Below are 13,613 nucleotides of genomic sequence, written 5' to 3' on the forward strand. Positions count from 1 at the left end.
GGAGTGCCTGTGACTCAGGGTCAATTTTGTCTCGTTCCTGGGAACAATCTTCGACTCCGCTCAAATGAAAGCTGTAGTCACGCCAGAAGAGCTCTGGCCATAAGGAGGCTGGCGACCTCCTTCAAGATCGGTACCGCTCGCCCTCTCAAAGCGTTTCAAAGGATGCTGGGCCTCATGGCGGCAGCATCTCCAGTGCTACAGTTGGGTCTGCTGCGTATGCGCCCCCTTCAGCGCTGGTTGAAGCCACGGGTTCCATCCCATGCGTGGCGTCACAGACGCCTGCATATCAGGGCGAGTCAGGCCTGTGTATCGGCCCTGACCCCCTGGAAGCATTCTCTATGAGCATTGGTTGCTTATGGAAGTTTATACCTTTAGTCATTCCACTACATTAGCACGGCGTGATTGTACTATGTTCCCATATGCATCTTAAGCAAGACGCAGTAAGAGTGAAGTATCGAAAGGGAACGTACTCGGTTACTAACGCAACCTCGGTTCCCTGAGATATGGGAACGAGTACTGCGTTGCTTGCCGTGCTATGTAGCTGCACGACTCAGTCGTCGCTTCAGTCAAAGTAAACCTGAGAATCCTGTGGTGAGCGCACGCTTATATAGCCAGATGCTCCGCCCATTCTGGCGGGCTTCGTCGCCATAGGCTCGTGCAGCTCCGCTGCCGCACCATTGGTTCGTTTTTAAAGCCCTGCACGAACCAATGGCCGTGCAAATAAAAAAAAAAAAGTTAATTGCAACTTGTTATCCCACAATTCTGACTTTTTTCTCAGAATTATGAGATGTAAACTCACAATTGTGAGAGAAAAAATACAGAATTGTGAGACAAATTTAGAATTGCGAGAAAAAAAAGTCTGAATTGAGAGACTATATCTCACAATTCTTAGAAAAAAAAAGTTACAATTGTAAGATGTAAACTCGCAATTGCAAGAAAAAAAAAGTGAGAATTGTGAGATAAAAACTCAGTTACTTTTTTTCTTCTTCCATAAATAAATGCAGACTTCTTTTAAAAATAATGTTTAAACAGTGATGTAAAAACGGACAATTTGTTGTTATTTTTGGAGAGAGTAATAATCATATTCCTGGTCAAACTCTTAAGTTTACCTGGGGGTGAATATGGCATTGTGGAGGAAATTCTCAAAGGCTTTGCGGTAGTAGATGTCTTCCTCGATTCGCTTCAGATCCTCCTCTGTTTTAGGGCATGGACAACAGGGAACTTTGTCCCGCCCCCCTGTTTCAGTATTGGTGGGTTTGGTGTCCTCGATTTCTGCCAAACCCGTGGCTGAAATCCTGACTGGGATCTTTAGTTCTGTAAAGAAACAACAAAAACATGGTTACATTTCTCCTTTAGTGACACAATCTGGTATTATTTCAATATGCTCAAAATGTAAATTGTGAAAGCACCACAGAAAAGCAAGCGATTTATATTAAAGTTTGAGTAATAGGAGGCTTTCAGATCAGCGCTAATAATATACAGACAGAGTTGAATGTGGTGCACATTATTTTATTATGGCAAAGCTTTATGCATTTTGAGTTTTCAAACAGAATGTGATCCATTTTCACTAGACACTGGATACCATGGTCACAAGTCTGAATTTCTGTTGGGTAAATGGTGCTCAGTTTGAGGGTGTAGTTTGGACCGGACCTTTGGAGCAGTAGTTGTGCTGGTAGAGCTCACGGTCCTCGCCCTGCTGCTTCCAGCGGAGCAGGTAGTAGGTGTTGTTTCCGTTCGGGAAGACAGGTGGAGACCACCGCACCACCAGCTTTGATGAAGAATTAGAGTATGCACGAATGTCTACAGGCATTGAGGGTGCTGGAAAGGAAAAAAATGTTCTTCACTTAGCAACTCAAATGTTTACTACAGAGAAAATCCCCTTGGAGAAACCTAAGGAAAGTCATTAATCATCCCCTCTGGGGTTTGAGTCTACAACCATTGAGATACTTGTCTAGATTTCAATCAACCCTACACTGCTAAAAATCCTATTCTTAATCAGCAACAAAAAATATTAAAATGTTCTTAAAACATTGTATACTTAAAAAGCAAAACTGCATAATGTGTGCATATGTGTACACTAGCATTCAAAATAATGGTGATGGTTAGATTTTCCTTAAGGTTATTTGACCATAACTAAACTAAGAACAGTAATATTGTGAAATATTGAAATAATACAATATTTAAATATAATATTTAAAATGTGATTTATTCCTGTGATGCAAAGCTAAATTTTCAGCATCATTACTCCAGTCTTCAGTGTCACATGATCCTTCAGAAATCATTCTAATATACTGATTTGCTGCTCAAGAAAATTTTTTTTAATCATTTTTAATGTAAAAAAAAAAAAAAACCCCCGTTGTGGTGCATAATATTTTTGTGGAAACTTGTGTTGTGATATTTATTTTTCAGGATTCTCTGATAAATAGAAAGTCCAAAAGAACAGCGTTTCTTTGAAATACACATTTTTTGTAAATGTCTTTACTGTCACTTTTGATCACTTTAATATGCTTAATAAATTAATATGCTTATTAAAAGTATTAATACTTTTTTTTTTAAATCTCACTGACCTGGATCTTTTAAACAGTAGTGTACATAGAGAAACAGACTGAGATATATGTAGTAAGTATTTTATAGTATTAATCCATTCACATATTTTTAAACTTATTTTAAGTATAAAAATACCCCAAACAAGCAACTTTTATATTTGCATTTTCAAAATTTTTTAATGAATCTAAATACTGTATTCAAATTAAATCATGACAAAATGTCAAATAATGTCAAAAATGTCATTTCAAATAAAACGTCAGAGCAAACATTTCCATCCTTAAAAAAAAGAAAAAAAAAAGGGAAATCAAAATGAGAGATTTGGGTCTTGAATTGGATTCTTTAATATCTTATGCAACTTTGCTTTTCAGTCAATTCATCTATTTTATATAATAATGTTTTGATATTTTACAGAAAAACCGATTAAGTGTACTGATTAGGAAACATGCAATTCATGTCTTCAATTAAATTCATGACTGACCTGAATCTAGTTCCTTACCTGATCGTTTAGTCCAAATGTATACCACTTCGCTCTTCGCCCCAAGACGCTGTCTGTCCTTGTCCCTGTCCCTGTCCTCCACGACTAATGTTACAGCTTTAACAAAGATAGCATACTGAGTCCAGGGCTTCAGCATGGTGAGCGTAACACCCGGGTCTTGGGTTTGGTCCTCCTGTAAATCCACATCAACCATGTCCCAGCTGTCAGATCCACAACCGTCCTGACCATCAAACTCTGTCAGGTTCTGGAAAGGCCTACGAGAGAGAAAGTGAAGGCTATTTACAAAGCTGCTTGAACATTTTAATGTTATTGAGAAAAGCGGTTCAAAAAACAGCTAATCTGAACAAATTAACAAAACGGAATAAAAAGCAACACTTACGCTTCTTTGTAGTATACAATAAAACTGACAAGGTCTCTGGAGTTGGGTGGTCGAAAACGATCCCACGTCAACTTGATTCTATTATTACTTGTGGTATTCGATATGAATTTAAGGATTTTACTCCCACCTAAGAAAAACATAAAAATTAAACATTTTATATGTATATACAGTCTATACTCATTTATAATTGTTTAAATTGAGAACAAATAGTATTTACAGCTTGCACGGTCTCCATTGTTGCGGAAATCTCCTTCCAAAAACGTCTCCTTAATTCCCGTTTTCTCCCACATTTTGCGGATCTCGGACATGCAGAGTTTGGGGTTCAAGCGGAAATACAGTTTTCCAGCATTAATGGTGAGATTGTGCTGGGACCAGTCCCACAAAAGCTGGAGATGCTGGTTATCCAAGGCAGCAAAGGCATACATGCTGAAGACAACATAACAATAACAATGCATAAGTGACAAAAACAGAAAAAAATAAAATAAAATTATGCACACTGCACAGATTTGGGAGTGCCAAATGCATTTAAATGCAGGATTGAATCCACTAAACTAATGCTGTGTCGTAATGATTGATATAGCAAATCACAGCTACACTACTTATTCATCAAAATATTACTGCAACTGGAGGCATATTAGCATCTGACAGAGATGCAACCGTAAGTAGGGTTATTATAGTTAACTAAAAGCAAAAAATCATTACTTGAAATAAAATAATTTCTCATTTTCGTTGCTTAACTTGAAGTACTAAAATAACCAAAACAAAATAATAAAATGAACAAAAACTACATAGAAATAAAAAACTATTATAATAAAAATGACAAAAACAAAACTACTAAAACTTAAGAAAATATAAAAATTAAATAAATATTATATATTACATTCCATTTACAGATGTTCTTAATTCTTGCCCAGCTCTAAAATGTTTTAAAATGCTATAATTTGCTTTAAGTTCAATGTCTATATATATAGACATATCATATATATATATATATATATATATATATATGATATTTTCAGTTTTTCCATGATCGTGGGAACCCTGTCTTTTTAATCGGTATGCATTCTCTGGACCGTAACATATAGTTCACCTATTGCAAGCGACTACTGTGGCAAGAGACAAAAACAGATAGTCACAAATTGTGAATGATTAGTCAGTACACACCTTCCTCTCTATATTAACCACTGGTATGGTTTTGTACACACACCTGCAGTAAATTCAGATGTACAGTGCAACTGTCACTTTCATAAATACCTGAACTCTGTGTATATGAAGCTGCAGTACGTTTGAGGCCATTACTTGACATATACGCTGATGATTCACAAGCATTGATGTAAATGATCATAAAAGATAAACAGCTTCAGTAAAAGCTGCGTTTGGAATGTAAGCACTTCACATGCATTAAGAGCAAGCGTTTCTTTTAACCCTACAGCACACCTGAAAGCTTTAGTCTGACACATGTCGAGTCACTTTATACAAACAAACACACACACAGTTACATTTACTGGTTTAAAGACGCTGTCAAGCCAGTCTAATACATATGCTCTAATTGTTGTATTTATCAGACAAGTATATTACAGCCCTGACGTTTGTTTGGCGATGTACGTTTAAGGGAATGCTAACGGAATGGACTTCTAAATGTTGAAGATGTGGATGGAGGGCTTGTTTGTTTATATTTGTCTCCAAAAGCGTTCCCAGAGCTCAATTTAGTCTTTCGTAACAACATGGCACAGAGAGGGCTGTTTTGATCTGTCTTGAATATGGGATAACAGTAAACAAACAGGGATTGAATTAAATTACACATTTCTTCTATGACGCACAGGACCCATTCTGTTTAAGGAAAAGTTTGACGTTAATTCTGTACGTAATTTCGCTGATTCACACACCATTATAACCAACAACAGGCATGTGATCAGCTAAGGACAGAAAAAAAGAAGAAAAACCTGTTTTTCCTCATTCAATAAGACAATATAATAATAATAATAATAATTTATTAAAAAAAAAACGAATAAATTAAGTGTATTGAGGAACTAAATTTTAAAAATAAAATGTTTTAAAATAAAAATAAATAATTATTCAACAACATTATTGGTATACAATAATAATAATAATAACTACAACAACAACAGCAACAACTTGCATTGAGGAACTCGAAATAAAACGATTAAAGTAAAAAAAAAATTATACAACTATTTTTGTCATATGTAATTATTATAATTATTATTATTATCACCATTATTATTATTATATAACAATAATAATTATTGTTACTGTTATTTGAAAATATTATAACAATAACATTATTAAATATCATAATTATTATTATTGTTATTACATAATATTAATATTCGTTGTTATATAATATAATAATAAATGTAATAATATAACACAATAACATATGCAATAATATAATAATGTAGTATAATTATTATTATTACAACAATTATTATTATTGTTTACAAATTAGTAAAGAAATATATAAACAGACTTTTTTCAGATATACGCGATTTACATGGGTCATACTTCTCTAGTCAGAAAATATGGAAATCTGTATAGCGTGGAAAAATCACATTCTTGAACATGTAACTCCTACTTTCATTCCTAAATGTCAAACATTCAATAACATAAACAGTTAAATACATGATTGAAAACTAACTCCCAAAACCGATTCCACGGTTCAAATTCGGAACTTGTTTTGAAATGATGATGCATTGTTGCACTGGGTAGCCCCGCCCACCACAAAATCTCATTGGTTCGCAATCCGACCCTCATAACGATCCATTAAACATCATATATCATCTGACTTGCTGTGTTTTCTGTTGAACGTGGATAGATAAACTGTTGGAATGTGTCAAATTCAGATCTTACTCTTCCCATAGTTCCTCTCCATGGATGTGTCTCAGGCTCTTGAGGAAGGAGAGAGAGCTCAGGGCATGTGATGAACGTATCTTAATGTATCCTGTCACTGTCTTGATGAGTCCCAGGAAGGTCTCCAACTCCGAGGCTATGCTAGCTAGAGAGACAGAGGAAAAGAGAGCGTGTTAGCGAGCAGGTGTGCAGTGAGCGCTCCGGTGCTAATTGAGGAGCTGCTGTGCCGCAGGTACTCACTGCCGCGGCGGATGTTGATATGCAGGTTGCCTTTAATAACGGTGCAGCCCTTGAGGGACTGAGCCGCGTCCACCGAGTCAATGACCTTTTCATCACAGATCTTGTCACACAGGCCGTCACAGGCAGTGCAGAACATGCTGCTAGACACACAGGGACAAAAGGAAGATCACCACAAAACCAACACGGATGAACCAAACATCTCACTTTCACCTTATCATGTGACCTTCAGCTTGGTGAAAGCTAGAGTCTGAGTGCAGCTGAACTTTTTTCGCTCTTTCCAACAAAGGAACATGATTGGTTTGTTCTGAGGTAATCAGAAGTGTGATTTTTGAGTTTAACTAGGCAACATATTTCGTTAGGCTAGTCTGATTGCTTTAGTAGGTATACAGGATCTGAACACTTTTATTTTAAATACTGAGTGGATTTATTTGTAAAGTATTCAGAGAGCTGTGAAATAGACTAATAATATATTTGAACTGAAGTGCTAGAGGATGTGTCGAACTTTGTAAATGACGGCGAGTTTAAATCTGCAGTATTTTCACACTAAATTCTGTAGATACCAAAAAGTCTATTTATCAGATATCACACATGTTTAAAATAGGGGGTGAAACAATGAAAATAAATAAAGAAAGCTGTAAAATATAACTGAATTTCAAATAAAGCAAAATAAAACAATGGCAATATTACTGAAAAGAAAAAAAACAAAAAAAACTTTGTTGACAGACATGGCAAAATATAAGTATCTCAGAAAATCAGCAAAAAATTTTTGACTGCATTTATTTACTAAAAATACTATACAAACAGTAAGTACTACGATGAAATAATTACAATTTAAAATAACTTTTCTATTTTATTATACTTTAAAATCTAATTTATTCCTGTGATGCAAAGCTGAATTTCAGCATCATTACTGCAGCCTTCAGTGTCACATGATCCTTCAGAAATCATTCTAATATGCTATTTTGCTTCTCAAGAAACATTTCTTGTAATTATTAATGCAGAAAACAGCTGCATAATATTTTTATGGACACTCTGATAGGATTTTTGATGGATAGAAACAGCATTGATTTGAAATAGAAATCTTTAGTAACATATGCACGTCTTCACCGTCAGTTTTGATCAATTTAATGTGTCCTTGCTGAATAAAAGTATTATTTATGTATTTATTTTTATTTCTAAATTCTGCTGACCCCAACCTTTACACTATATGCTTAATGATTTATTTGCTAACTGAAATAATAATTTCTTTAATAAACATAAAAAGATAACAGATATTTTTTTTAATTCTTTGTCAACGCAGGATATTCAGGACATACTCAAAATACAACACTTAAATGTCATGTTGGACAATTAATCTAAAACACACGGAAATACAACTGAACACATTTCAAGTCATCTAAAACAGAAATAAGAACTCACAATCACAAATGTACATTGATTCTTCACTGTTTCATTCACAAAAGTTCGCTAAAATTACTACCATTCATCAATCACACTTTCAAAATATGAAAAGTTAAGAAGTTGATACCTGCGGTTCTCATCACGCGTGAAGCCGGGTGGGCAGTCGGACATACACTCTCCTCCGTGGATGACGAAGCGGTCGTAATCAGGCAGGTGGACCTTGGAGCAGAAGTCCTTGGTGATGCAGCGCCAGCCCTCAAACTTGTACGTGCCGAGGGGACAGTCCTCCACGCAGCGGCCCTCGTGATAGTAGTGCTGGCAGGCGGCGCAGGTCCTGTCGTTGTCGGGCACAGTGCAGCTGCCCAGGCACTGCGGGTGGCAGCACTCGCCCGAATCCGTGCACGCCCGCTGTCCGCACCACTTCGGACAAACTGGAGGGAAAACACAGGAAGGGAAATGCTGACGTGAAACCACTTCTGGGTTTGTTACACTAAATTAAAAACTGTCGGCAAAAGATTTACACCATTAGAGATTAAACTTTTACACAGTCTTCTGTAATATCAGAAGGTTTCTATGATATACTTTTGTTGGTATTATTGATTATTAGTGATTCTCACAAAGAAATGTCTGAATGTTTAACCACAAAAAAAGTACTATTTAAATTTTGCATTAAAAATATTTGTTTACAATGACTACAAAACAACGACTTCTGCAATAATTTTTACAAATGTAAAGCAATGATTTTTTTTTTTAATTATAAATATGTAAAATTAAACATACTGTATAACAAATACTATCCCAATGTAAAAAATATAAATATAATTAATATTATATTAATAATATTTTAAATATAAAATTTTAAATTGTAATATACATATATGTGTGTGTGTGTGTATCACACATACATATATAAATTAAACAGAAAGATTTTTCACAACAGATAAAATTTTGCTGATAATTGTGAGTAGCATTAATCATACTGTATAAGAAATACTATCACAATATAAAAAAATAAGCAGTTTATTTAATTATAATTATATATATATATATATATATATATATATATATACTCTATGAAAAAGAGTAAAAGAAAGACAAAATGATAAACAGAAGGTGATGGGTAAAATTAGACCTATCTGCTTTTTATATTGCTTTCAGATCCTCCTTGCAAGATGCATTTTTAACTAGTCTACAACATTCAGGAAGTCAAACGCAGGCTCAAATAAAGCTGGTTAATTTCCTGACCCGGCTGTGAGGCTAAAAGCCTGGCTTAAGCCCAAGCGGTTTGCAGCTCTGGGTCAGGGTCATGTGATAACATGTCCTCGCCCCGTTATTGTCTATTTCCTCTCGACCTCCGTAGTGTCTTTCAAGCTTGACTGATAAAGGTTACTGCAAACAGCCCCAAGGATACAATGCTGTACAGTTCACAAACAAGTCCAGACACATACATCACCACCACAGTCAAAGGATTCCTTTACGTATACACTTCCTTCTGCCAAAAAACTACTTAAACTATCAAAACCTATGACCTCATCACCATTAAACGCTTTGGGCTGGTGAGAAAGACTAGACTGCTACTCAAAATTAACTTTGCAGAAATGCAGAAAGTCTCATTAAAAATATGAGATCCAACATAAATGTTAATAAATGCCTCAGAAAATCACTTTTTGAGAGAAACATTACCACCCTTCCAAAAAAAAATCTAAAATAAATAAATAAATAAATAGTAAGAATAAATAAACCAACATATAAGTTAATACATGCTATTGAAAAATAATTTTTGAGGGGAAAAAAATGCTGCTAACCTTCCAAATAAATTAAAACAAATAGAGAAAAATAATCCAACATATATGTTAATAAATAATTATTTTGGAGGGAAATATTGCCACTCTTCCAAATAAACTAAATCCAATACATTGTTTATTAACTGCACCTGGAAAAAAATATATATATATTGGCGCAACTATTGCACTGAATGAAAAAAAAGTGCATTTGTCTGCTTGCAGACACACACAAACACTGAGTTTTCCTGCGGTCAGCTCTTTTTTGCCCTCATTCTCATATGACATATACAGTGCATGTGTTAAGTGTGAAACCCAGCCCCGCTGTACAAACAAATCCAGTCCGCATTTTCCATCCAACCGAGACCATGTATAATTCGACCAGAGTCCTCTGCTATCATTCTAAATAAGAGCGCATTGTAAAAGGGGAGAGGAAAAACTGATTCAGGTCAGAGCACCAGCAACGAAAACACCAGCTTTAGCACAAGAATGGCCTACATTTAAACAGAGAAACTCAGCTGCCAGATCTCTCCTTACGCACTCATACTACAGCCTGGAAGACAGGAAACTCGCTTTCCAAATGGCCACGAGGAGACGACTCACATATCTCAGAGAAGCCACTGAAAGGCTATTTATTTTCATTTTTTAAAATGTTGGCCTTTCCACAGCGCCAAAGGTCTGACGGGTTACAGGGAGGGTCTCTGGGAACGCAGGAATTGGGGTAACCTTACAGCGGGGTCGAGCAAGGCCAAGGGGAGAAGAAAAGCTGGATGCAAAAACACGCTCAAGCTGTACATGCAACAGTCGTCCTGGAGGACGCTTGTAAATAAAAACGGCTGATAAGAGTTAAACGATAACGCTTTTGCGAAAACGCACGTTAAAAACCTAGCCTGAGGTTTAATGTGTATCTGAGTTATTCTTGATCACAAGCAGCATTCAAAGAGCACATTCTTGAAGAGAGTCAGACGTTCAGCTTCAAATAACTAAGTTAAAGGGATAGTTCACCCTAAAATCTGTCATTATTTACTCACCCTCATGTTGTTTCAAACCTGTTTTGGTTTAAACACAAAAGAAGATATTCTAAAGAATGTTGGTAACCAAACAGTTGACGGTAGCCATTGACTTCTATAGTATGGAAAAAAATACTATGGCAGTCAAAGGCTACCGTCAACTTGAGGGTGAATAAATGATTACAGAATTACAATTTTTGGGTGAACTATGCCTTTAAAACTAAAAAAAAAAAAACCATGCAGAAAACTCAGATCTGAATCCATCCGTTTTGCTTAGAGTTACCGCAAAGAACTGTTTTAGTTTTCATCAGGCAATTTTTGGGTGAACTATGCCTTTAAAACTAAAAAAAAAAAACCATGCAGAAAACTCAGATCTGAATCCATCCGTTTTGCTTAGAGTTACCGCAAAGAACTGTTTTAGTTTTCATCAGGTCATAATGAAGACAACCCAGCTAATTTTGGCTGACTGAGATATCCCGTCTGCAGCTAAGGACACTTACGGTGGAGTATTCACGAGGCCACCATGCTGGAATCTCAGTTAGTCTAAACACGGAAAAAAAAAACCCAGACCCAGACACCCTTGACTGAGCGCCTTTGTCAGGGAAGTTAGAGAGGACGATTCTACTATCTGTTCTTTAACATCAAGTTTAGGCTCTGAAATACTTAGTTGATGCTTTTTTGATGTACTTTATTAAAAGATAATTCACTTTATTTTAATTAGCGCATGTTGTTTTCTCAAGGGCACAATATGATAATTCATGGCTCTTTTTGATACTTGAGCCTACAGCCTTTCAGTTGCTAACCTAGTTCTTTACCATTACACCACGCTACTGTACATAAAGACCGTGGGAAACAGTTTGACTAAATCAGCTTTTTTTTTCCTGTAATGACATTAATCCCTATTTTATCAGAAAAAAAAAATGCAGAATATAAAAGGGCTCATCCTTTTTTCATTTTTAATATACACTAACGTTCAAAAGTTTTGGGTCTGTATGTTTTTTACTGCTGTTAAAAGAAGTCTCTCATGCTTAACACGACTGCATTTATTTGATCAAAAATACCGTAAAAACGGTAATGTTGTGAAAAATTATTACAATTGAAAATAACTGCTTTCTATTTCAATATAATTTAAAATGTCATTTATTCCTGTGATCGAAGCTGAATTTTCAGCATCACTGCTCATGTCTTCAGTGTCACATGATCCTTCAGAAATCATTGAAAATAGTTGTCCTGTTTCATATTTTAGTGGAAACGACGCTACATTTTTTTTTTCAGGATTCTTTGATGTATAGAGAGTTCAAAAGAACAGCATTTATTTGAAGCAGAAATCTTTTGTAATATAATAAATATATTTACTGTGACAATCAATTTAATGCATTCTTGCTGAATAAAAGCATTAATTTCTTTTAAAAAATAAATAGCCCAAACTTTTGAATAGTAAAGCTAATAGCTCTCTTTTATGTTTCAAAACCATACCTGATTGTTGTAGCATGGATGCCATTTTGAATAAAATATTTTTTTACATTTTACTTCCTTTGCAACCATTTAAGTTTAATGCATTAAAAATCTTGGAGCATGTAGATTCTGCATAGCCCTCATTTACTACAGGTGAATGACAATGAACACTTGGCTAAGGAAATCTTGGATGTTCTTTCTCCATCCGGGAGCTGATCAACTATCAGATTACTGTCTGCTCTCATACACAACAACTGATCCAATATGAGCACCTGGACCCTCAGGAAACGAGCTAGAAAACCACATCCTATTTAATAGCTGGAGACAAATTAATTTAAGAGATGAGAAATATTTTAAGTTGGGTCCAAAAATGAAATTTCAGAGAAAAGACTTCAAGAAAATTGTTAAAATATTACCAATCTACCGATATAATTACACACTAGTGTCATAGGATTCCACAGAAACATTAATCTTCTGAAAATAAAAAAAATTAAATGCAGTTTCAGTGTGCTTCTGACATACTTGGCTCAGTCTGAATCTGAGAAGCAATGTGTTCATTCACATAGTTTCTTTGCATCCAGCTGCAGGGATGCTTAGCGAGCAGGAGTGATTCCTGCCATGCTGGTCAACAAAGTTGATTTGCAGTTGTGGAAATAGCCAGCTGTGCAGTTGTCTATGTCCAGCAACACATGGAGTTTTATATACATTCACAGGAAAACTGGAAAATATGACTATACAAATATTTTCAGAACATTTCAAAACAAAAAAAAAAATGTTAAAAAAAGAATAATCATTTAAGAAATAAATACAGGTTGCAAAATTGTTGTATTTGCCAAAATATTATGAAATTATATATAAAAAATACTGAATAAAATACAGTACAATGAAAAGCAAAACTAAAACTAAATGGCCAAAAAAGCAACCAGTCTTGGAAGCATTCCTGTTCAGATTTACTTAACATGTACGTACTTGTATCGAAACAAAAGCACCTCTAAATGCTCGTACTACGCATTGACGACGTTGTAATTGAATTTCCACAAGGACAAATACTATTGCTGACATAACAACGGATCAAAGATTCGCAGCTTTTTACTGCAACCACAGTACTGTAATTAAAACAATTTTTCAGCTAGCCCTGCTAAAGCCATCCGCACTGCGCTCACCACAGAAACGCAGACATCTGTCTAAACATCTTGCTGTCTGGCCAAACCATAATCTACATTGTTTTGTTGCATTATGCTGAAGACGCACAAGCTTTCAAGCATAACATTTGTCTAACTTGCTCATTCATATCAGTACTTTACTGACAGGGATAGTTCAGACAAAAATGAAAACTATGTCATGGTTTGCGCAAACTCATATCGTTTCAAATCTGTCAAGGTACAACAGACCACAATAAACATGTTCAAAAAAAAAAAAAAAAAAAAAAGAAAAAA

At 35.3% G+C, this 13,613-nt stretch overlaps 1 protein-coding gene across 2 annotated transcripts in view; it reads right to left on the reverse strand.

Moving 5' to 3' along the window:
- The window catches only part of LOC107674748 (insulin-like growth factor 1 receptor), a 113,729-nt gene that overhangs the window by 23,080 nt on the left and 77,036 nt on the right, over window positions 1–13,613 (reverse strand). The window contains exons 4-11 of one of the 2 annotated variants that reach the window (XM_016468841.1): window positions 8,059–8,362; window positions 6,531–6,670; window positions 6,291–6,435; window positions 3,640–3,848; window positions 3,423–3,549; window positions 3,044–3,297; window positions 1,651–1,818; window positions 1,110–1,314 (exon numbers count right to left, since the gene is read on the reverse strand). In XM_016468841.1, the coding sequence (XP_016324327.1) occupies window positions 1,110–1,314; window positions 1,651–1,818; window positions 3,044–3,297; window positions 3,423–3,549; window positions 3,640–3,848; window positions 6,291–6,435; window positions 6,531–6,670; window positions 8,059–8,362 (1,552 nt within the window). The remainder of the gene's footprint in view (window positions 1–1,109; window positions 1,315–1,650; window positions 1,819–3,043; window positions 3,298–3,422; window positions 3,550–3,639; window positions 3,849–6,290; window positions 6,436–6,530; window positions 6,671–8,058; window positions 8,363–13,613) is intronic. The other variant, XM_016468842.1, reaches the window with a different exon arrangement.

Source organism: Sinocyclocheilus anshuiensis, unplaced genomic scaffold, assembly GCF_001515605.1.
Source record: "Sinocyclocheilus anshuiensis isolate Anshui unplaced genomic scaffold, SAMN03320099.WGS_v1.1 scaffold1093, whole genome shotgun sequence".
Lineage (NCBI taxonomy): Eukaryota > Metazoa > Chordata > Actinopteri > Cypriniformes > Cyprinidae > Sinocyclocheilus > Sinocyclocheilus anshuiensis.